The 24280-nt window shown below is 34.0% G+C and overlaps 1 protein-coding gene across 2 annotated transcripts in view; it reads right to left on the reverse strand.

Moving 5' to 3' along the window:
* LOC105863359 (neuron navigator 3) overlaps positions 1 to 24280 on the reverse strand; it is a 162685-nt gene that overhangs the window by 79180 nt on the left and 59225 nt on the right. The window contains exons 5-10 of one of the 2 annotated variants that reach the window (XM_076007149.1): positions 13987 to 14119; positions 12943 to 13213; positions 11325 to 12033; positions 8838 to 9326; positions 4248 to 4289; positions 2645 to 2805 (exon numbers count right to left, since the gene is read on the reverse strand). In XM_076007149.1, coding sequence (XP_075863264.1) covers positions 2645 to 2805; positions 4248 to 4289; positions 8838 to 9326; positions 11325 to 12033; positions 12943 to 13213; positions 13987 to 14119 — 1805 coding nt within the window. The remainder of the gene's footprint in view (positions 1 to 2644; positions 2806 to 4247; positions 4290 to 8837; positions 9327 to 11324; positions 12034 to 12942; positions 13214 to 13986; positions 14120 to 24280) is intronic. The other variant, XM_076007150.1, reaches the window with a different exon arrangement.

Below are 24280 nucleotides of genomic sequence, written 5' to 3' on the forward strand. Positions count from 1 at the left end.
TCACAGGTTTTTGCTCTATTGAAAATGCAGAATGTGAAAGAATGGATGGTGTAGTTTCAAGTAAAATTGTTAATTATACTGTCACTGGAGTAGCTGAAAGAAGTGTGATATGTGATATATAAGGAAAATAGAAAAAAAGAGCTAAAGAAAATTCTTTGGCTTCAAATGGTTATGTGGTGTAGCACCTTGATGGAATTTTAGAATTAGAGCTCAAAAAATCTCAGAGAAATAGAGAAATGTTGATTTGAAAAGAATTAAAATTGTGGATAAGAACAGAAAGTGTGTTTAAGAAGAGAAAAGGTCTAAAGGAAAAAAAAACGTAGTAAAGACATAAATATGATGAATACATGGAGGATGAATTCCATTGCCCAGTGTTTACACCTAAGGCCTGAAACAATTATTAATAGAGTCTCTTTCACTCTCAAAAGTGACCTTACTTATACAATAAATTTTAGAGCAATGCTAAGATAAGCTACTCTGGGAGAAAGAATTGTAGTTAGAAAGGTATGATGAGAATCAAGAGCGTGGTGTCACTAAAGTCAAGGCCTGTCTGGTGCTGTTGAGAGATCTCTGGTATAAAGTACAATGGGCTAAGGGGGAAAAAAAATCCCACATCCTAGAAAAGTAAACTTGACCTTTCAGAATCTTGGTTTCTATAGCAACTAGATATAAAGGATGTATTTGATCAGTGGCTTTCAAATTCAAGTCATCAGAACATTAAAGTTCCACAGAGACGTTTTGTTAGTAAAAGCATAATTCACATTTCATTTATTAATTATGTTTCAACTCTTTGAAAACAATGCAATAAAATCCATTCTCAAGTGTGTTAAATACCAATTCTTCTTAACACGTCGTGGCCATGGACATGTTGGCTTCAACTGCCATGTTAACTTTACGCAAATCTTGGAATACATTTATCTGTGTGCAAATATTTGACATTCTTGGTAAATGAATCCTTGATTCAAATGTCATAGTTCTGCACTAATCTTTCAAAAATCCAAGCTGTGAATGTCCTTCACATAAAATTGTGCGGTTACAGTCTTGTGAATTACACCCCGTTAAATGCAGACCAAGCTCAGGCATATCTGATGACTGCTGGTCTCTGATAGTGTAAGACACAATTTCCAATAAAAATGATGATTTGGCCCATAATCTATCAAGTATCACACACTCCTCCATCTTTGTACACATCTTATCAGTCATTCTTTACAACATGACCTAGTTATTATGTATCCATTCAACAGATGAAAAAGCTGAAGTTAAATAACTTCGCCAATGTCAGATACAGTAACCGGTGAGGTTTTTTTTCCCCTCAAAAAATAACAGAGATGGATTTAATCAGAATGGTGACAGTGGGAAAAAATATGGAATAAGGAGTCAATTAACCAAATTAATGAAAGTTAATAAAAAAAAATTAATAGGAGACATAAGATACTTAGCAAAATTAGAGCATTTTAGACAAACCTACAAAAACATTTTTTGATTAATTTTTTTTGAAATTAAAGTATTAGGCTTTTTTTAATTAACTGCAACTTAAAGTAAACAAAAGCCATACATCCTTTGGCTTTATGGGGTAAAGAAGCCTCACAGTGTATAGGTTTAGCAGCAAAAGTTTGGGGTTTGATATTAATTCATTAGCTCATATGGAACCATGACCAAAATAATTGCTCTTAATTGACAAAAGCCCTAATCAGTATAATGAGAAGAGTTATATATAATAGAAAAGAACTAGCCTTGAGTCCTTCCTGGGCTGAAAGTTGAAAAGTCTTATTTAAGAAAGTGGACCTTCTGTGGGTGCATTAGAAAGATTTTCTTTCAAGTAAATAGAGAAAAAAAAATGAGACTATACTGAATGTGACTTTATAGAAGAGAAATCTATTTTTAAAGTCATTGGATCTATTAAATGATAACTAGCCATATTTAGACTTCTTTCATTATTTTGTCACTCTTCCCATGTTTTCTATGACATTTACACAAATGATTTTATATTTCATATAAATAATGCCAAGCACAAAGTAACCCAATGGCTAAGATAGTAATTTATTTTTCACTGTATTTATATAAAATTGCCATAGAATATTGTCTTATAGTAATTCTTCTATACATTTAAAGTTTTAACTTTATCAATGTTAAAAGAAGTCATCTCGGAGTCATGGAATTGCATATTTTTTCTTCCTATTTCCTTTTCTTTTTTTTTTTTTTTTTACTAAAAGCTTTAATTTTGTTATAAGGATGTTTTAACATTTAAAGCAAAAGATAAGGATTGCTTCCCTATTTTTTAAGAGGGTTCTGAGATAGAATCCAAAGGCCCCTGGGCTTGAAGAAGTCAACTGTTTTGGAGTTGATTACTGCCTCTGCCACTTACTAACGGTGAGAAATTTTACAAGTCAAAATTTCTGACCCTCTGAAGCCTGGCCTGTAAAATAATCACAATAATAACTATGTTCAGCATTTCTCATGAGCAATAAACAGGATAAAATGTTTGGAAATTATTTTGTGAACAGTAAAAAACCATATAATTAATAGGTACTGTTAAAGTTTCTTTATCCCCCTTTCAAATAAAAGTTTTTTATAGATACCAGGGCTCCTGGGAGGATGGATGGTGAAATAAGCAAAACGAAATCAATGTTCTAGAATATTTTACCCAAGTTAGAAAAGTGGTATTTTCCTGTCGCAGAAGATGACATTGCAGACGGGGAGACCAGAGGTGACTGGTTGCCAGTGTCCTGCAGGCCTCCAGTAGAATGAGAACGCAACCACTCTTTGCCTTCTTCTTGGTTGGCCTGCCGAGATGATGGGGTGTATCTGCAAAACAGCACAGCTAAGACACTTAAGCACATCTACAAGGGCAAGGCAATACCAGGACAGGAAAACAATCGAGAGGAGTTTCCTATTCAGAATAAACAACAATCTTAAACAGATTGAATCTAATTATAATTGCTCAGTTCTTCCAGATGATCTTACACCATCTGTTTGAATCTCATAGGGAAAAAAAAATAAAGGAACTTGAGAATAAAATTATGCTTCTGTGAGATATGAAGTTGAAAATCATAAGCAATGAGCAAACAGCCAAGTTAATTGAGAAAGACTCAAAAGCACAGTACTTGGAAGCATGGAGAGAGTGTGAAAACATAGACTACAAATGGTGGATAGGGTAGGCCAGAGCCATGGGAAGTAGAGTGATGGTCACAGAAAGGCATAGGAAATGGAACACAACTCTTTTTTTTTTTTTTCTTTTTTAAATGAAAAATCATTCTTTGGTTAAAATGCCACTTGACACCATGTCTGAATTGAAAAAAAAAAAGAAGGGAGAAATATGCTCGCTTTATTTGAAAATAAATTTATGGAACAAAACATTGAAATGGAATACATGCTGTTTGCTATTGCTAACAAATCAGAGAGAAAATGAATAATGGGAAAAGATATAGTTTGCCCATTACTCCCTGGTTTCACCAAGTAAATTCTTAGTACCAAAAAGCAGCCGACTTATAATATTCATACAATGTTATACCTCTAATAATAGTCCATACTATATCCCTTCCTCAGATAAAAGTGTGCAATAAAAGATGGCCATAAATTAAGTTTTTATTTTATTTTTTATTATGAACTACATAATCATTTTGAGATTAAAAATTAGATTAATTCAGATTTAAATTGATCTGACAGATACCAGTACCCCTGAGAAATAGAAATTAAAACTGTTTATTTTTAATCAAAAGGATTCTATAAAAATCATACCTTCATTACAATATTTATCCTATGATGATGCAAATATGCTTTCTTTGATTCAAATGAAACCATCCTTCAACCTTTCAACATTAAGTGGATACATCTGTAGACTATAAGGGTTCTGAGGTTTTGCAAGCATATGCCTCCAAGATGCAAAAGTTAGGGAAGTTATTAATAATCTTATTTTAATTTGTAAAAGTGAGTTCTGCATTCTCCCAAAATGTACTGTCCCAACAAAGCAATACGTGGGACAAATTTTTTAAGAAGCCTCATTTCTTCAAAATAGTGGTATCCATATTGGAATTTATTTAATTTAAGTCACAACCTCAACCTCTACTAGAATCTCTACCTGAGGGCTATCTCGTCAACTCTTCAGGCCAGAGAAACATCAAGATTAAAAGTGATTTCATCTTTATGTCAGGTGCTACATTGCAAACAAACAAAGAGGAAGAGAGACAGCACACAAAGTTTACGTAACAACAGAGAGAGGAAGCAATTGTGCTGAGAGAAATATATACCTTAGTCCCTTTTTGGGTAGTGTATTTCTGTCAAGCTGCATGCTGTTAAAACAAAGAAAACCCCTAAGGACATAATGTAAACAAAACTTCCAAATTACACATCCAACAAAAATGATTCTCTGAACTACAAAAAATAACTTTTTGGTAACACAAACATAATGCTTAAATCATTGGAAAAGACTAACTAAAGGTGACAAAAAGTCCATTGTTGTAACACATGTTGAATTTCTTCCTAATCCAGTATCATTCAATGATAATTTAGTCGTATGATTATTAGAAAATAGATTAAATCATGTTAGTGTAATTCCCTTCTGCATTCTATTTACCTAATGCTATGGTAACTTTCTTTTCCCGATGCAACTGACTAGACTTTTGCTATTTCACATGCAAGAGAATCATAAAAGTGGAACTGAGATAGATCTGTTCTGGCTAAATTAAAGTGATAAGTTCCAATGGAAAGAGAAAATATAAAACACCATTTAATACCTACCTATCTTTTGTTTTCAAATTATTTTTAATAAAAATAAAGGCATATTTCTCCATTTACATATGAAAAGAATATATAATGAGTATTTGCTTTAAACCTCATTTTATTTAGAAATAAACATTTATTTCTCAATAAATATACATTTATTTCTTAATAAATATTTCCCAATAAATATTTATTTCTCAATGAATAAACATTTATTTTTCAATAAATATTTATTTCTCAATAAATGTTTATTACAATTATTTATAATGTAAGTATTTTAATGAAATTAAGCTATGCCATCTTTTAGAAATCATAAATTAGGTATTTAAAAGGTTATAAATTTTATCATCTCTATTTTAAGTAATTCCCAATTGGTAATAAGAAGGGATGAAAAGATTTGTGTAGAGAAAATGAGAAATGGCCTCTAAAAATAGAGGAAGAGGATGTCAACAACCAAGGGGGACAAGTCTAGGAATTTCTATTATAATCTCTGGTATGTAGATAAGCAAAGAGGAGAATTAATTTGAATTGCAGGATTATAGCTCTCTTCCTTTAGAATCTCAAATGTTCAAAATTAAATACACAGGATATGCATAATGGGGATGATATAACATGAATGAGAATATATTGACTTGAAATGTAATCACTCAAAATCAAAGCTAAAATGTTTTCTTCTACGTTTACTCCATTATTTAGCACCATGATAGAAAGCATCCAAAGGCTTTACACAACTTTAACTTTATTGGAGATGCCCACATAAGATAACCACTATATTATGGAACAGCCAGCTCCAGTATATACCTTGATTATAGAAGTTTTCTCAGTACTGTGGATAAACAAATGAACAAATTATATTAAGCAAATATGAAAAACCACCAAATATGAACTACATGTGCTAAAGCATTTATGTGGTCATATGCCATTTTAAAGAGTATCTCTTTCATGTGTTCAAATTAAAGTTTAATGTTGCACATAAAATTAAAAATAGCCATTCTTTTGCCTGTGTTATCCAGTTGTATAAAAAATTATATATCTATATGATTTAGAGTTTAATGAAAAAAAATACATTTAAATTTACTAATATAATTTAAAGCTCTAAGTAGAAACATAGTTGAATCTGGATATTAATGATTTTATAATGTAGCCACTTTTTGCAAACCCCCTAGGGGTTGCAAACTCATAGGCCAACAATTGCAAAGTAGGCAGTAAAAATGAGTGTAGCAGGGATTTTAGTCAATGGTCTGAAGAGGATAGGCACTGTTTGCCCAGGGCCAATAGTTGCTGGGAAGAAATGTGGAAGCAGAGTTGCCAGATGCAACATTTAAAGACAAACTAGGAATTTGCAAAGTTGGTTACTACTTTAACTCATTTAGAAAATTTGATTAGGTCACAAATTACAATATAAAACAAAACAAATGTGGGCTAGTTATGGCTTAAAGGCTACCAATGACCTAGAGCAGCTACAGTGGGAAAACTGTTATAGAATATATATATGTATGTATGTATGTATTATTTTATTATTATATTTTATTCAGTTTAAGGGAGAATTTAAGCAAAAATTAAAATCTGTATGAAACATTACTACTTAACTATAAATATCAATAAAATATTCTAAAATTGTAGATATACAGGTAAGTCATGAACTTACATACATCTCTATTGCAAAACTCTAATCTGCCTTAAATATTTGCAGTTCAATACACTTTCAGATTTGGCTTTGTGATTTTCTTATTAGCATTCTCAACATTCTGCTGAACAAGTAATTAAAATTAAGCCAGAATCATTGATTAAATCTAGTTTTCTTTTCAATAGATTACAAACTTTCTTAAATGTACTTTAAAAGAATTCAGAGAAACTAATATATCTTATAGTTTTGTTCTCAAGTAAAGAAAAAGCATAAATTCTTATATGAAAATTTATTTCAGTCCAATAATTTACTGGAACTAATTAATATTTAAACTATATATTATATCTATAAGCTATTAATATTTACTTTTCACAGCTTAATATTCATAAATATAGTTTAATAATCAAAGATGTAGCATTTTCTTTTATTAAAAATTAGCTTTAAGTTTATTTTTAAAAAGCCTTTATTTGGTCATTTTAATACTAGAACATTTCCATTTGTAAAATTGGCCTATTTCAAAGATTGAACAACAACAATAAAAAAGATCTGCTTAAAAAAAGTAACTGCATATTTTTTAGTGTATTTCTATAGTGAAAATTTATATTGACTTCAGCTAAAATATAGATAGGAGTAAAAAATTAAAACTGCATTTTGATTATAGCTATAAAGTTCATCAATCTTAGTATCTAGTTTTTATTTGAGGATTACTTGGTTACAAGTAGTTACTTGACTATATTTATGAATCTTTAATGTCTGAATGCTGAAGAAATAGGTTATTGGCTAAATAGTCAACTTGTTACAGTCATCTTTATAATTAGAAAATAACCAGTATTTTACAGGATGGTATGGTTCATAAATGATGACCTATTTGCAGTACGCTTGATTTGGTTATCAACTTGTTATTTGGATTCCTCACATGTGAGTACATAATTTGGATACATTCATTAAAACTGTAGGTTGTTAATATATTTTCAATATAACTTAATTTGTTAGAAGTTTTATAAATGACATGTGTGGATGCCCATTTACTTTGAAATTCTTGAAACTAGAATCTAAGATACTACAGGAAGACTGACTTCTTAGATGGAAAATCAAACATTTACTAATTTTTATGTTATGCTGCATATAATAGCAAAACCCAAAGGGAAATGGGTATATTTTGGTTGCTATCACCCAGCTACTTATCTTGACCTAGTTCTTGTATATGAAGAAAAACTTATTTTGCAATTAGCAGTCCACTAAAGCAAGTATGGAGCACTAATATTTTAGTTAGCTGTAAAGTTATTTTGTCAAGGGACAGTCCCATTTATATGGCGGTCCCTGTCTCATTCATTGTTAGGCAAGTGGGATGTAAAGTGGTCCAGAAACAATGTATTGGCATGGGCTTTGTATTTTACAAAAGTTAGAAAAATAGGGAAGAGCAGAGTGAGAAATCTTAGATGAAGGGACAACTGGTACACTATAGAAAGATTCTAGGCTATCAGGACTTTATTTGTTGTTTTAAAAAATTATTTGGGAAGTAAGGCTGGAGGCCTTGAGAAGAGAAGATACGTCAGCATCAAGGTCAGAGTGAAAAAAAAATTTAGGAAAAGAAATCAGGCATTTTCAGTGACCAGTAGTGCTTTTCACATGTGGCCAAGACCATTTTTGAAAGCTGCCATTGTTCCAAGAAACAAATAGAATTAAGTTTGTCAGGGGAAAAGTGGTGGTTTAAAGACATTTTTCTGGGGTTAAGAGTCAGTATCAATACCTCCAAGAAAGGATATATTGGGAGAATTAATCTAGAGTCATTTTGTCAACAATGATGTTTTCTGGTAAGTATATTAGGTAAGAAATGCCTTGTTATGTTCTCCACTTTCATTAAAAATATACATATACATACATATATATAAAATCAATGGGAAACACTTTGCAATATGATTAATTTTCAAGGGGTCTATTAAAAATAGCACTGGTGTTATAATTTTCTCTAAGAATTCATGGCTGAAAATTGATTTTTTTCCAGGTCAAGTAGGATTCCACAGTGATCCATTTGCTATTTTTTTTCATAGAAATACAAATGAAACAAATTTAACATATTGCTCTGAGCATAATTTCAGAATCATTTAAAGTTGGTGTTTAAAAATGCTTAAATTATCATAAGAAGGTTGTGTTGTCCTAGAAGCTTAAGCCAAATCACTAAAATGTCTTGAGAAGACCTCATTCTATATCAAAATACATTCTTTTAATTTTATTGAAATTGCCTACTGAATATAAATGTATGCATTCCTATTAAGAAACTTGATTATCCAATCAGCCTATGCTTAATGGTTTTATTCCTCTGCAAATTTGGTAATAAGAGCAAATAAAAGGCCCAGTCCCATCAATCTTAAATCCCTTTGCACAGTGGCACTCACACTGAAATCAAGGGAATTTAATGGGGTGGGGTAAGGTCAGGCACAGTGCAGGGAGGAGGGGAGAGGACTTTATCAATGGCTCCAGGAAAGCTCACCTTTCTGAGAGAGTAGATCTCACACTACCCGTTCTCATGAGCAGGCTCTGAACCTCGTGAGTGCCTGTGGTCAGTCCCGACAGGGAGCCATGGTGGCTGAGGGGCAGGTCAATGGACTCAGAGCTTGTATGGAGGCTAGTCATGGACTGGTAGCTCGGAGTGTCCTTGCTGCCTGCAGAGGAACTGCTCAGATTGGCAGCCCACACGAGGCCACCTGATGTGAAAGAGTGAACCGATGCTGGGCTGGAGGCCAACGAGTGACTTAAGCTTATAACATCTGTAGTTAAGTCTGAGGGTTTATTGAAGAGAGGGCTGCTGCTGCCACTCAGCCCACCAGCACTGCCCATGCTGCCCGTACCGGACGACGGTGACTCCAGACTGCCTTGTCGCGCTAATGTGGTACTAGGGCTGGGCATTACTGAGGAGGATTTCACACCCTCAGTATTAGGTGCAGAGGCAGATTTGCCACCTGCCTTGGCACCAAACAACCTAAAAGAAAAACAAATAACAACTTCAGTTGTTCCAAGAAACTAATATCCACATTTAATATTTAGGGTTACAGTACACAGAGCCAAGTGTGCTTTGGTGTACTGAACTACCAAGCACTTCCCGTCTCTATGTTAATTAACTTTATCCGCTTGGACTTGTAAATCAAGTGCTGAAAATCTCTCCCATCACCATAAGGGTAAGTTAGCACTGGGCTGCTACTGGGGAAAGGGGGGAAGTGGGCAAAACAAAAGTCAGTCAAACATGAAAATCTCTGGCTTTCACAATTTAAGTGATTATAGACTCTTTCACTCAAGTTGAATAGTTTGACCATACTTGCTGTTATCTATTTACAGAACCATTATAATGAAACAACTTCTACGCATTCGATAGACAATACTTAAATGGACTTTTTCTCTTTTTTCTTTAATTTTTAAACAGTTTATTAAAAATCTAAAAGGAATGCTTAAGGCAAGGTTTAGAAGTTATGTTGAATATCTGGTGGCCTGAGGGACTGTCCGGAGTACGTGGTTGGAAACAATATTGGACATTGTCGGCAACATGTCAATTTGTCTGCATTTTCCCCAGGAGAGGCCAAAGGGTTTTATACCAGTTGCCAGTGCTAGTCAAATACATATTTGAAACAGTGATTTGAAATATAACTGGTACAGTTAGATTTTGGAGTTTAGTTCAGAAAACATTTTAGTTTTGTAAATGAAGTACATGATATAATAAAATTTATGTAAATATGGAATAAAATGATATGAAGTAATGGCATAATGATTACTAATTAAGTTACAATGAAATACATATTTCTAGAGTGAAATATTTTATGACGAATATGAGAAATTGTTTCATAGGTAATGGGCCACAGGAGGGCACTCTTGGCTTTTACTTAAGCAACGGAAGTATTTACTCTCTCTATAAACCATACTTTATTCTTTCCAATGAGAATCAAGGTTTCAAAAAGATCATTCTTGAGGATTAACATTTCCACTGAGGAATATAACCTCTAGGTTTTTCAAGCAATCATGTATCTGAGATTACTTGAATGTAAAAGTAAATGTTTCAAGATCTTTTATTTCCAAGATATCAAAATTTTGGATTTAGTCAACAGAATAAAAACAAATGTTAAAAATACTATCATGTAATGAACATACTCTACCATTTTACAGTTGAGAAAACAGACCCAGAGACATTTAGGGATATTTGTCCCAAATTCTTAACTGTGTATATTTTTCTATCACTTAAAAACACATTAGTATTTAAAAACAATGATATCTTAGAGCAAAACTTTACATATTTAATACCAAACCCAACCCAGTGTAGAAATCAAATCATGGTGCTTACCAGTGTCATGTCAAAGAAAACTGAGGAAGAATTAGAAAACTTAGCCCACTATTCAGTTGTTATCCTGTACACAACATCCAAATGTTTTCAAATTCTGTCAATCATATTATACCTTGATTTTCTTTAACATGTCAAGATATAGTACTGTATAAATCTGTCTAATGTTCCTGTCCAATCAGTTACAAGGAACACAACTTCATCTACATTCATGACCATCAACTCATTAAGAGCAGCAAGATAACAAACACTGGAAATGAATGCCAATAGCTACAGTGACTATTTTGTTTTAATTTTAATTGTGGAAAGAGGGATGGAAATTAATGGAAATTTTACAAGCTAATACCTTGCTTCATCACTACATCTAGGTACTGCCATCTGCTTTTAAGTCTCCTATATGGTGTCTGTGTGGCATATATATACACAATGATAGTGAAACCATGAAGTGTGACCATTTCTCAAAACGAGAATAATTTTTTTTTTACTATGTATTCATAGGATCAGCTTCTTAGAACTCACTGCACTGTAAAAGACTCTAACATATATGTATCTTAGAACACATATAGGATATATAAATATATGTACTTATATATAACATGTGCATATAACATATATAATTTTATGTTTTTCCAGCATCAGTTTACACACCCTTACCTTCGGAACGTAGGTGATGCGATATCTGGGTACTTGGATCCTGGCTGTCTGAGCCCTTGTGCACCACAGGCGCTGGCAGAGGTGGGGCTGGATTTGGGGGAACCTGACAAAGAAACACTCTCTGAATCTGAGACTGCTACCTTTTCCTTCTCCTTGTCCGTCTGGTTGACGGTGACAGGGCTTGAGCGACCTGACCCAATCTTCGTGGGTTCTCTCAGTTTTGAGGTGGTGGCACCAGCTGACTTGCTGCTGACGTTGGAATCGATACTGCTGGTGCTGGACCTGTGGCCGCCCCGGCCAGGAATGCCGCTGGTGCTGGATTTTGAAGGGCGGGGCAAGCTGCGGTACTGCAGGGTGGTCTTGGAGCTGACGTGCAGCACAACATCATCCTGGTTCTGTGAACCGTCCAGACTCGTTTTCCTCCCTGCATTTGACTTCCCGCCGATGGCAGCAGATTTGGGGATTTTGCCCAGTGTTGCTGAACCACTTGTGATGGTCGCCCCGCTGCTAGTGATCATAGTAGACGACCCTACTCCACTTGGCTTCTTAAATCCAAAAGAGCTGGTGGCAGTCGATCTTCCGATGCCTGAGGGGGGCTTTTTCCCCTCGTCGCCACTGCTTTTTCCTGCATCTGAAGGAGACCTCTGCAGAGATGATCCTTTCAGGGGAGTTTTCCCTTTCTCAGAAGCTTTGCCATCATCGGTTTTCCCTAATTGAGAAATACAGAAACATGTGTGCCTGCATATTTCGATATGATGATAACACTTCTTAAAACAATGTATAAAATGTGAAGGCTTTCTTTATATTGCCTCAGTGCCTTCATGTTTATTCTTCTAGATATAAACTCTAACATATCGAAGAGGATTGACTGCACAGCTACAAAAATTTAGCTGTCAGAGGAAATGTGATGAGAGATCGAAAAGATAAAATGAAAACACATAGTTTTGCTATTTCTTAATGTCTTATATCTTGCAACTCTCTTCCTTTATAAGGACAGCACTTAGTCCTATATCAAGCTAAGTACTAGAAAAGTAATTCATTTGATTATCTGTGGGATGATTATATTTGGAATATCCTGTTACATCAGTACTTTAGGTACCGCTATTTATAATGAGGCCCTATTTTAAAAATAGGGGGAGAGTCTTCCGAAAAAAAGAAGGGTACAATTTTGCAGAATTCTTTCAGTCTTCTTTCATAAAGTCTAATTCACAAAGATTTCAAATCTTTAGCATTCTATCTCATTAGATTAACATTATTGCTTCTTTTGCTCAGCGTTTATTGTGAAAGTCAGTGGCATTCTCAGCATAAAGATTCCAAACTTTTATTTAAAAAGTCATAACGAAAGAAACCGGGCTTTTCAATTAACAGCCTTATTTTATTTCCACCTGACCAGAAATAACTGGCAAAGTAGGCCCAACCATGAGGGTGTTCTCTAGAGAATATCCAGATTGTTAATATTTACCTGGGCTTGCATGATACAGTATGTGAAAATTAGATAGAAAAACTATTTAACTATATAAAAAATAATCTGAAAAAAGCTATTATTAAAGAAAATAAAACTTAAATGGAAACAATAAATTAAAACACTTGAATCACAGCTGCCAAACGAGAAGCCTACCAGGAGTCTTGAGCGTACTTGTCCCAGCTTTCTGCCTAGATGAAGCCCCTCCTTGGGCGGACATGCCTCTTCTCCAGGAGCCTGTCTGTGAAATGGACAGGGAAGCTTTCTGCCCGGCCTTCTCAGGGTCTTCAGGAAGTCCAGAGGAGACATTCTTCCACTTGCCACTAGCATCCCCATGGCTGTCAAAGTCCTCTTCTGTTTTTTTCAGCTCCTCAGTGTTATCCCAGGTCTCATCTGTTGTGGCACGTTTCTCTGAATCTGTCTTCAGCTAGAAAGAAAAATATTATGGAAAAAATTTGTGCATAAAAATCAATATAATGCAAATTAAGACAATAGAGTATACTCTCAGATAACTGGTTAAAATATAACGCTAACTTATATTTCTAAAGAATTCTAAAAACTCTTCTATTTTTAATCTATCTTCACTTCAGTTTTATTAATTTCAGCCACGTAATTCTCACTTGCACATATTAGAGAATGTCAGAATAAATATGTGCAGGAAATCCCCAATTAAATGCTCCAGAAAAGAAGACATGTTCTATGTCAAATGTAACAAGGAAAAGTGAGACAAGATAAAACCCAATTATGCAGTGTCTATTCTTGATTTGTCACTCACAAGAGATCCAGTAATTTATTTCAGAGATCAATATAAAATTAATTAAGAAATATTCAAAATTAGACTTTTAAAATAATTGGTAGATTTGAAACAAATATTTCAGTGTTGTATAAAAGAGATATGGCAACATACAGGTCTTTCTGGGTTAGGTTATAATCAGTAGAAAAAAAATATATACAGGTTGGTTCTGATCATTGAAAATAGGCTGAGTTGTACATTCTTGCATCTCCTGAGGGTTGAAGCTTTAGGAAAGACTATGATAAAGATAGTCCAGGATCTAGGAGTGGCAAAGGGAGTCCATGTTAGCTCTGCCTTATTCAGTTTATGCAATTATTGTGAATTAAGGGATTGTTCTACATCTTAATAAACTAATTTGGGAGAAGAAATTGGCAAAGCACTGGAAAAATGAAGGAGATGATTCTCACCTGAGTGTTCTTCCTGGACGGGACGGTGATGTTGGAGTAAGAGCTGACTGAGGATGTGGTGTTCAGGTCGTCAGTGCTGATGTTATCCAGGGTGTCACTGAGGCCGCTGCTCACTGAACTGCTGTCATCCCAGCTAAAGGCAAGACATGCAACAGCCATGAAGCAAACACAGGATACATAATACAAGTCACCTGCATTTTCATATAACATTGATGATTAGGAAGACTATCCTTTTTAAAAATCTTTTGATGGAAAATTATTTACTTTCCATTTTGAGAAAATCATATTCATAAGAATTGAGTGCCTGCCTGAGAATAACCTTATCTGATAGTTGGAAAGAATCATTGCCTAGAGCAGATCCAGGTTCCAGGGGAATGTTTGTGGAATGAATGAAAACACTGATACAAATATTACATGGTATCAGGAAAGAATAACACTACAGCTGATTTTTTTTTTTTCTGAAAGAGCCACAAGGAATCATAAAGCATGTAAATATTCATCCTTTGTTCTAAACATCAAAAGCCTGTGCTTTAGTCAGGAACCAGAAAGTCAGTCTTCCTTCTTTTTCCTTAGTAACTACTTCCCATCATTCACCAAGAATTGAATATTGAAATCTATTCTATCATAGCATCCCTCCTGTCCTCCTGCCATCCCTTGCATTTCTGTCCTAGACAATATAAAACATCCTCCCATCTGGTCTTCTTGCTTTTGATCTTTCCCAATAGATCTGCTAAACTGGATCCGTGGTCAAATATTCACATATGGCCATGTCCCTGCTCGACACCCTTCATAGACTACTCCCTTACAAAGCAGTAGATTCTAAAATGAAATGCACCTAAGGCACAGGGTGCACAAGGAAATCCATTGGGATACAAGAGAAATATCTGAAATTCTGAATACAGTCAAGTATCACTTAATAATGAGAACACATTTTAAGAAATGCATTGTTAAGAGATTTTTTTTGTTATGTGAACATGACAGAATATACTTACACAAACCTAGATGGTATAGCCAACTACACACCTTAGCTAGATGGTATAGCCTGCTGCTCCTAGGCTGCAAACCTATATAGCATGTCACTGTACTGAATGCAGTAGTCAACTGTAACACAATGGTAAGTATTTGTATGTCTAAACATATCTAAACATAGAAAAGGTACAGTAAAAATATGGTATTTTAATCTTATAAGACCACAGTCACATAGGCAGTTCATCATTGATCAAAATGCCATTATGCAGTGCATGACTGTATATTTGTTTTTAATCTAAAGAACAATCAATGAAATAGGTTATATTAATATTCATGTGCAAGCTAACATGGGCACCTTCATTCAGTCAATGTATCAGATGATACAGCAATAATGTAAGTTAAGCAAGGTAACCTGAAGGAGAATGAGAACTCTACAATGTGAAAAGGTGTACCACAGTTCTTTCATTTACTGGCAGGTTCTCAGTCTATTGTGATGTATTAACACTTACCTATGCTCTCCTAAATGTATCCATGCACACTGGATAAAGATATTATATATAGACAAAAGTTAAATCTCATAAAATGGACATGTGGCTTAAAGTAGCTCAGCTAGTTTGGGCTGCTGCTTGTGGCCAGATGCTGGAAGGAGACTCATGGGGCAGTGGGGAGGGAGAACAGTGAAAACCACTCTTGACAACCAGACTGTGAATCTCAGGACCACTCTAACCCTAAGAGCAGACATTTTGGTTTGGTGGGGCTGCTGTAGCCCTTCCCTGGTGGCTTTCCCCATTGGCCTGGGAGCTGACCTTTGACCCCTGCTAAGACAACACTTGTGCCTGGCCCAGCCCTGCCCAGCCTCGCACCTCCATCGACTTCTGCTGTGGTGGAAAATAAGGAGTCCTCTGGGAGCTCCAGGGCCCCAGCCACCACCTGGGGTACCTAAGCGCTTCTTCTGATGTACTAGAGCCATCTTAGCACAGATGCAGTGTAAAAGGAACCCTTATACACTGTTGGTGAGACTGTAAATTAGTATATCTTCTATGGAAAACAGTGTGAAGATGTCTTAAAGAACTAAAAGTAGACCTACTATTTTATCTAACAATCCCACTACTTGGTATCTACTCAGAAGCTATTATATGAAAAGGACACCTGTACCCAAATGTTTATTGCAGCACAATTCACAATTGCAAAGATATGGAATCAAACTAAATGTCCATGAATTGATGAGTGGCTAAAGAAAATATGGTATACATTAATATATGCTATGGAATACTACTCAGCCACGAAAATGAATGAAATAATGTCAGGTACACATGCTCATAAAGTGGTGTACAGGACACTGAAAACTAAGAAGGTGGTGGTGAGGAGGGTAAGGGATAAAAACTTAACTATCAGGTACAACATACACTATTCTGGTGACAGGCACTCTAAAAGCTCTGACTTCAGCATTATACAATTCATCCATGTAACAAGAACAATTGTACCCCCTCACATTTTGAAATAAAAAATTATTAAAAACACATGGAAGTATAAAATTCACAGGACTTATAAAACAATTATACAGAGAAGGAAGAGAAATAGATCAAATGGCAACTAATTATTCTAAGAAGAAAATGATTATTGCCATGACTTTTAGTTTGTAGATTTTTAATGCTCAATAACTCAATAGGGCCAATTTTAGTTATCTACTCATACATGTAAAGCAGAGAAATTCTGTGTCAATAAACAACCAATTCCTACATATCAGATATTTAATAGTAACTTCAATCTCAAGCTGGTAGCCTATTCAAATTATCTATTAATTAAATAAAGAAATGTTCTTAGTACTGAATCTAGATGTACTCTGCACTAACTTAACTGCAATCATGAAAGTGCTGTCTACTAAACCATGGAAAACAGTGTGAAGATGCCTCAAAAAACTGAAAATAGACCTATTATTTTATCTAAAAATCCCACTACTTGGTACCTACTCAGAGGAAAAGAAGCTATTATTTGAAAAAGACATTATTTCTGATTTCTATAGAAATACCTTCTCCCTTCTAACCTTTTGAGAGTATATGTTTTTATTTTATTAAAAGTTAATATAAGAAATAACCATGTAAATAATGTTCTGTACCTTTTTGAATGCTTCATTTATCTGCTGAAGGGTTATTTATGAAATATAACTATGGATATTATATTTGTTAGTATCTGAGTGTTCTAGGTCAGTGGTATGAGAACAATATGGAATAAGAGCCTGATGTATGCCATGGTATTCCAGTAGCATGAAGTTCTTCCTCCAGGTACCATATGTCTCACTTATCCATTCATTATGATCCTTACTGAAATACTACCTCCTCAGTTAGGTCTTCCTTGGATGCCCTATCCAAAAATTAGGACTTTCGTCTATACATAAATACTTCTTATCTTCTTGCCCTACCCTCTCTTAGCAATTACCGTCATTCGACATACTACATATTTAATTAATTTATTCTTTTTATTTTCTAAGAACATGAAAATCCACTGAAATTTTTTAATGTTTTGTTCACTGTTCTATTAATATTTCCAGCTTTAAGAATGGTCCCTTGAACACAATAGGCACTCAATTAAACACTAGCTTAATAAATCAATAAATAATGATTGTCTATACAGCCAAATCTTAATGCTGACAGTAATCACTTAATTGTACTCTATATCACAGCCATGAATGTTTTTGTACACTGCATTAGATTAGATTCCTGGATATCACTCCCCCTTGTGTTTCAGTCTTCTAGACATCACTTTGATTTATTGAAAAGGTCTTGAAATTGGTTCTAAATTCTAAATTAAAGCTCATATATTCTTGTTTCCATTTTCTAACACCTCAAAAAGCTAAAAAGACAAATTCTAGAGTGAAGTTTGCCACTGGTAAGTAAATCACTGTGATAATATAATTGAAGTGTTCATTCCAGTGCTTGAGATCTATGGGTATTCACCAAATATACAGGATGATACACTAGATGTATCTAGACACAGATACTTAGATGAGAGATGTGCATTTATTCCATAAGTGTCTATTATAAAATGGGTATCTTTCTAGTATAGATGAAATGGCAGAAGCAGAAAAAATACCTAAAGGCTGGAAGAAAGGGGGCATATAATCTCCTAAAATTTTGTTTGCATGTCAGAGGTCCATTGTCAAAATTCTCATGACATATGCATACCAAAAAACTATAATCTGTTCTCTTCCAACCTCGAAGATGGCCAATAGTCTAATAATATATCATAAAGTAAGAATTTCAAGGATTTTACTAAATATTTAAGACTAAAAATAATCATTTCATGAAAAGAATAATGAAGTAAACTTAGCTACCCATCAGAGCATTTTGTAAAATCTTTTGGGCAGGCTCTTTGTTTTCAAAAGAAAGATAGATAACATTTGCATAACAAAATGAAGGCACCACTTAAAAAAATACCTCCATATCCGATAATAGCTTTATTCCCCATTTTTATGGTAATTTAGATAATACTCATAAGTAGATAGATATATCTTTTAAAAATATTATTTAAACACAATGACCTTGACAATAATAATAAAAATACTAAGAATTAACTGTTTAGGCTTTGGGTGTTGGTATCAAAATGTTAAATCAATGATTTTCTCTTCTAAACTAAATAAGCACAAACCACTTAGTCCTACACCATATGCTTTTTATCAGCAAACACAATGGACTACCTGTCAAGTTTGAGCATTGCAACCACTGAAGTGTAAATTCTGTATTACTTCAGGGTCATTGGTAGAAAGCAATAAAGTGTATTTCAAGAAAGCTTTATTTAGCAGTCCCCTGGAAAATGTTTTATTATCATGAAGAGCAGTCTTTAAAAGAGATTTTCAAATTGAAAAAAAAAAAAAAACACAAAGTATGAATCAATATCAATACACTAAAATGATTTTCTATTAAATTTCCCTCAATATATACAATGTATATGATTTTTATTGCAGTCTTTACCAATTTCCTTCTACCTTCTAAGGCGTTACATCCTGTCATTTATTGCTCAGTAGCTGTGCAATCTAGTAGAGCTTGAATAACTGGTTTAGAATCCAGCTGAAACATTATTTCCTCTATGAATCCTCCTATGATGTCGAAGAAAACTTTAATTCTTCCAGGTCTGTGTTTACTACTACTGCACTTCCATTATACTGTGATTTTTCTGCCTACAGAGTTGTCTCAGTTATGGGATTGTGGATGAGAGAAAGGACAGTGGCTTCTCTCTAATAGTGTCAGTTTCCAGGGTAGCATTTGGCCCAATGCAGCACTTTAATGTTTGTGAAATAAACCCATAAATAATCCTAGTCTTACACAGTCCCAAACTACAGTCATTATTGGTGAGCCATCCCCTCACTCTAACACTCAAATGTGCAAATAATTACTGATTGTAGTCAAAATCCAGTGGATAAAGCAAAAGGAAAACAAAGGAAAGAGACCAACTAAGTTTGGGAGAATAAAGAAGTGCTTCTCTGAAGAGGTAACTTTCAATAGGCATTATGTGGGCAAGTAAAGCTGGAAGGGCAGAGGAAGGAGTGATAAAGAAAGAAGAGACACCAAGTGTAAAAATCTGTAAGTAACAAAAATCAAGAGACCAGTGGGACTAGAGCAGCAGGCAAGGGGAAACAAGCAGGTTCTGAGATTGAAAAGGAGGATTTTATAGACACTGGTCAGAAATTAGAGTTTCTTAGAAGCACAATAGGCATTCAAGTAGTTTTCAGCACTGAAATGACATGAGCAGATAATATGTCTTAAAAATACAATTTTAGTACTATGAATATATCAGAAGTAAGAAAGAGTACAAGCAGAAGCTCAGTGAAGAAGCTATTGCAACATTCATCAGTTTTTAATGAGGAATTACAAGTTAATTATAAGAAAAGTCAGTCCAAGGCACATTTTGAGGTAGAAATAATAGGATTTGCTATTGATTGGAATGTGGTTAAAGAGAAAAAATTACTCTAGATCCTTTGTATGACTTCTACAAAATACTTCTATAAAGACATGGAAGGATTTTTGGAAAAGTCCAAAAAAATATCCATCAAAACATAATTTCAATCCCAAGATCTGTTTGCATTAGTACCATTATTGTCACAAATCAAGGGAAGCCTATATGAGTTTGTAATATCATAGCTTAAGAGCATAACTCTTGATAAACTAGCAATTCCTATACACACAAAATTGAAATATTTCCATTCTCATTATTTTTAGTGTGCACATAATGCTCTGATTTTATCCATAAAATATTCATAGATACTAACATTAATACTGTGTGGGTTTGGGGTAATATGAACAATCAATAAGCTTTATACACTGACCTTTTTATTTCCTTTTATTTTCTCTAGAGAACAAATAATGGATTACAATTATTCTATTGTGGCATCAGACAGTGTTAGATAAAAAGAAGAAAAAAGTAGAAAGCTCTTGTTCTTTACAAAAGAAAGCCCTATGTAGACTTAGTTAAATGTAATAAGTGATGTTTAGAATGGATTTATGCAGTCAGGCAAATTTTTGTTTTAATGATATCTGAGGCAAAGAAGGAACACCAGTTTTTTTAATTACATGGGCTGAAATCACAAGGGAGAAAAAATAATCCTATTAACATTTCTTTTGTTTCAACATATTACTGGAACAATGCTCATGATGGTTTTGCTAGTTTATTTTAATGCTAATTTTTAAGATGCTATCATATGGTTGAAATAAGTACAAGTTTATTTAAAAGTCTTCTATTTTTGATAAGTTGAGACTATAGCATATGATACACATGAAAGTTAACTCAAAGATTCATTGAAGACCATTTGGTATCTTTTTATATCTTATATAGATTTACGAACCAATATATGCTCATGGTGGAAAACTCAGCAGTCCAGAAATACAGAGGAAGAAAGTAAATCAACTGTAATCTCACCCAGAAATAACCACCATTAACATTTTGATGATCTCTGTCCAGTCATTTTCTGGTTGTACTGCATATACACATGCAAATTTACCTAGTTGACATCTTGCTGATTATACTATCTGTAACTTATTCATTCACTTCATATTAATTACAATGATTTTTAATGTCCTTAACATTTTTCTAAACCATAATTTATAATGACTCTATAATCATGTTATATGATTATATATTTAACCATTTGTATTTTAAGATGAATGAAATATTTTACAATTTTCTAACTATTATAAATAACACTGCAATGAAGACCTTTGTATATACATATTTAGGTTATGTTAGTTGATTATTTTCCTAGGATAAGTTTCTGGAAAGACAATGACTGATTCACAAGACATGAACATTTGAAACATGTTAAGCAGATACAGCTTAACAAATGAAGAACATTGCATTTTATACTCCTGACGCCATCTGAGAGGGCTAATCTTACAAAACCTTGGATGCTTTTAGGTAGTGTGGCTTCCTTCAGTAATTCAAATATTTTGACATGTGAAAGAAACAGTTAATTATAGTTTTAAGTTACATACATCAAATAGTGAGATTGAGTTTTCTATAATTTTATTAGCCATTTCTATAAATTATCTATGCCCTTTGTGTATTTTTGTGTATGGAGTTTAATTCATTTGTATTTGATTTCTACGTGTTAAAAAAATGTTGTACATATTTTTTAAATCTATTTCCGTGCTTTTTCTTTTTATTAATGAAATTTTTTGTTCAAAAATGTTTTAGTCAACTCTACTGATCTTTGGTATTTTCTTTTATAATACCTTTTCCCAAGAATAGCATCTTCTCCCAGGAAATTTTGCATATATAATTTGATTTCTCCTCCTCCTCCTCATTTTATATTTCATTTTTCTGTCAAGGTAAGAAAGTTGTTTTTTGTTTTTGTTTTGTTTCTTTTTTTTTTTTTTTTTTTTTTACAAATGGCTAGTGAATTTCATGGAGAACATTTATTGATAACTATGCTTTCTCTATTTATTATTGTTTACTTATCAAGTCATAATATACAATATATGAACATTTTATAGTGATTAACAAATGTGTTCCACCGACTTATTTGTTGATTTTGTGCAGTAATACCATGTTGTTTTAAATATCACAGTGATGTGGAGAAGTTTTTTTTTTAAAGACTGACTACCACTTAAAAATATATATATTTAACTAAAAATTCAAGCTTTTTAAAATTTAAATTAAAAATTTTTTAAACAAAAATTACAAAATCTATTATTTTGAAAAATTGGTAGCATGCATAGTTTTATTCATTAATTAGTACATCAAACACATACTGAGTGGCATCATAATGGCAGATGTAGGCAATATAGAAATCAGTATGTTATTATAGAGACACGTTTTTACTTTAATTTAGAAAAAATGTAATTCTCACCTTTGAAAATTCAGACTACTTTTTGGCTATCTGAACATTTAGTTATAGGCATTCTACTTAATACATAGCAATCAGAGCTATTAAGCCTCAGCTAAATTGTTTCCCCTCTCAAAAACCTTTTTTTCTCACTCGAAAGATTTTTGGCATTAGCTATCTTTTTTGGAAGAACAGAAGCACTCAAATTACTATAATTTCAAGGTTGAGTGAAAAGAGAAACTTTATGTAGAAATAAAAGAGCTTAGATAAAGCTCAACAACTTAGTTACAGAGCTCAGCTCACTGTGAACAACACTGAAAACATATCTATTCTCTTTTACGTTACTTTAAATAGCACACATTAAAGTAATAAGAATTCAACAAAATATTATTATTTTTAAAAGGGAAATGTTATTAACAAAGAAGAAATATTTTTGATCTGAGATATATAACACATATTATAATAAAATATTCCAGATTCTTCCACTCTAAAACATTCAGAACATTGCCTTGGTAAAGAACATTGCTTTAAAAAGCCACTCCAGTGAGTGAGTATCTCTAGAAGGGGGTGAAAGATAGTTCAGAATTAGAGAGATGTTTGCCAAGAAATTCACATCCCAGCACTGAAGAACAACAGATGGCAGCAGTAGCAATGAAAACTTGCAGCAGTTCCTGTCTGGCACACTTTCAAAATGGCCATTTATATTTCCTAGAACAAATAGCCAGCTGCTGTCTCCTTACATTGTAAGCGTGGATAAAGAAAAAATGCAAGAATGACACATGAATCACCTTAAACAGCGGAGAAGGATAAAACCTGAAAAGGGAGGTGAGTTGATGATGCCACACTGGTTGGCCAATGTCTTAGTTTTCTGAGATTTCACTGGCAGTCTTCTCAGTGCTTTTTGCATGGCTTAACTTATCTCCAGGTCTAAAACATTGCCAGATACTTCCAGGCCATGCCTTACTTCCCACACCCTGGTCTCTGTTTCTGGTCTCTGTTTAGTAACTTCCATTTGATTTCTGCTTCCTTTCAAAACAGGATTTCAATTCATAGATTATCATTCCTCACCTGGACCATCTCTCACCTCAGGAAGGCAAACCAGAGTCAAGGCATACACAGAAAGGAAAGGTCAGGGCAGGACAGAAGCGAGAGAGAAGGAGATCACTGAGTGCTGGCACAGTCAGGAGTTAGAGATTTACAGGAGCTGAAAAGGCTCAGAACTTAAGCAGAAGACATGTGATACCCAGTAACAAAGAAAGATTTGACAAACCAGGCAGCCATTCCTCTCAAAGAGCAAGCTTTCATATCGCTAGAACAGAAACCAATTTCCCAGGATTTAGTGGGGGCAATCAGAAGAGGCCGCCAGAAAGGATGATGAAATAAATGGCCTGGATGAAAGCAGCTCATTTTCAGGTAGTTTGTGGTCTAGGTTATCACGCTATTCCCTGCTTCTCAAGAGGGAAGTAGGTTCAGATAATCAGTTGGTACATATCCTGTGAGATGCTGATTTATGGGATTGATCTCAAGGATTGTATCCTTGAGATCTTTACCAAATAGTGACTCTAATACCACCTTATCTTAGCTTCAGAAAGATGAGACATTAAATGCTCTTCTTGGGCCCATATGCGTCAAAAAGTTAGGATCAGAAAATCGATTTTATCAGTACAGTTTATACTAAACCTACCTATATTCCTTATGGGTTATTTCTAGGTCTACCATTAGCCTGTGTAGCCTTTGTCTAGTTCCATTGAGCATGGCTTTATGGGGAGAGTGTCATCTGGATTTCAGCTAGACAGCCACTCAATTGTGAATACATGGATGCTATAAAACCTGTATAACCATTCCTGTCTATCCTGAGTACTATCATGGAACCACCTGTCCAAAGACAAAAACAGCTTTCTCCATCACGCATAACCTCAACCTATATCCAACTGGTCACCAAGCTCAATCAGATCTGTATTCCTTCCATTTGCACCTCTTCATCCCCATTGCAATTGTCTTAAGTGATGA

This window comes from Microcebus murinus, chromosome 10, assembly GCF_040939455.1.
Source record: "Microcebus murinus isolate Inina chromosome 10, M.murinus_Inina_mat1.0, whole genome shotgun sequence".
Taxonomy (NCBI): Eukaryota; Metazoa; Chordata; class Mammalia; order Primates; family Cheirogaleidae; genus Microcebus; species Microcebus murinus.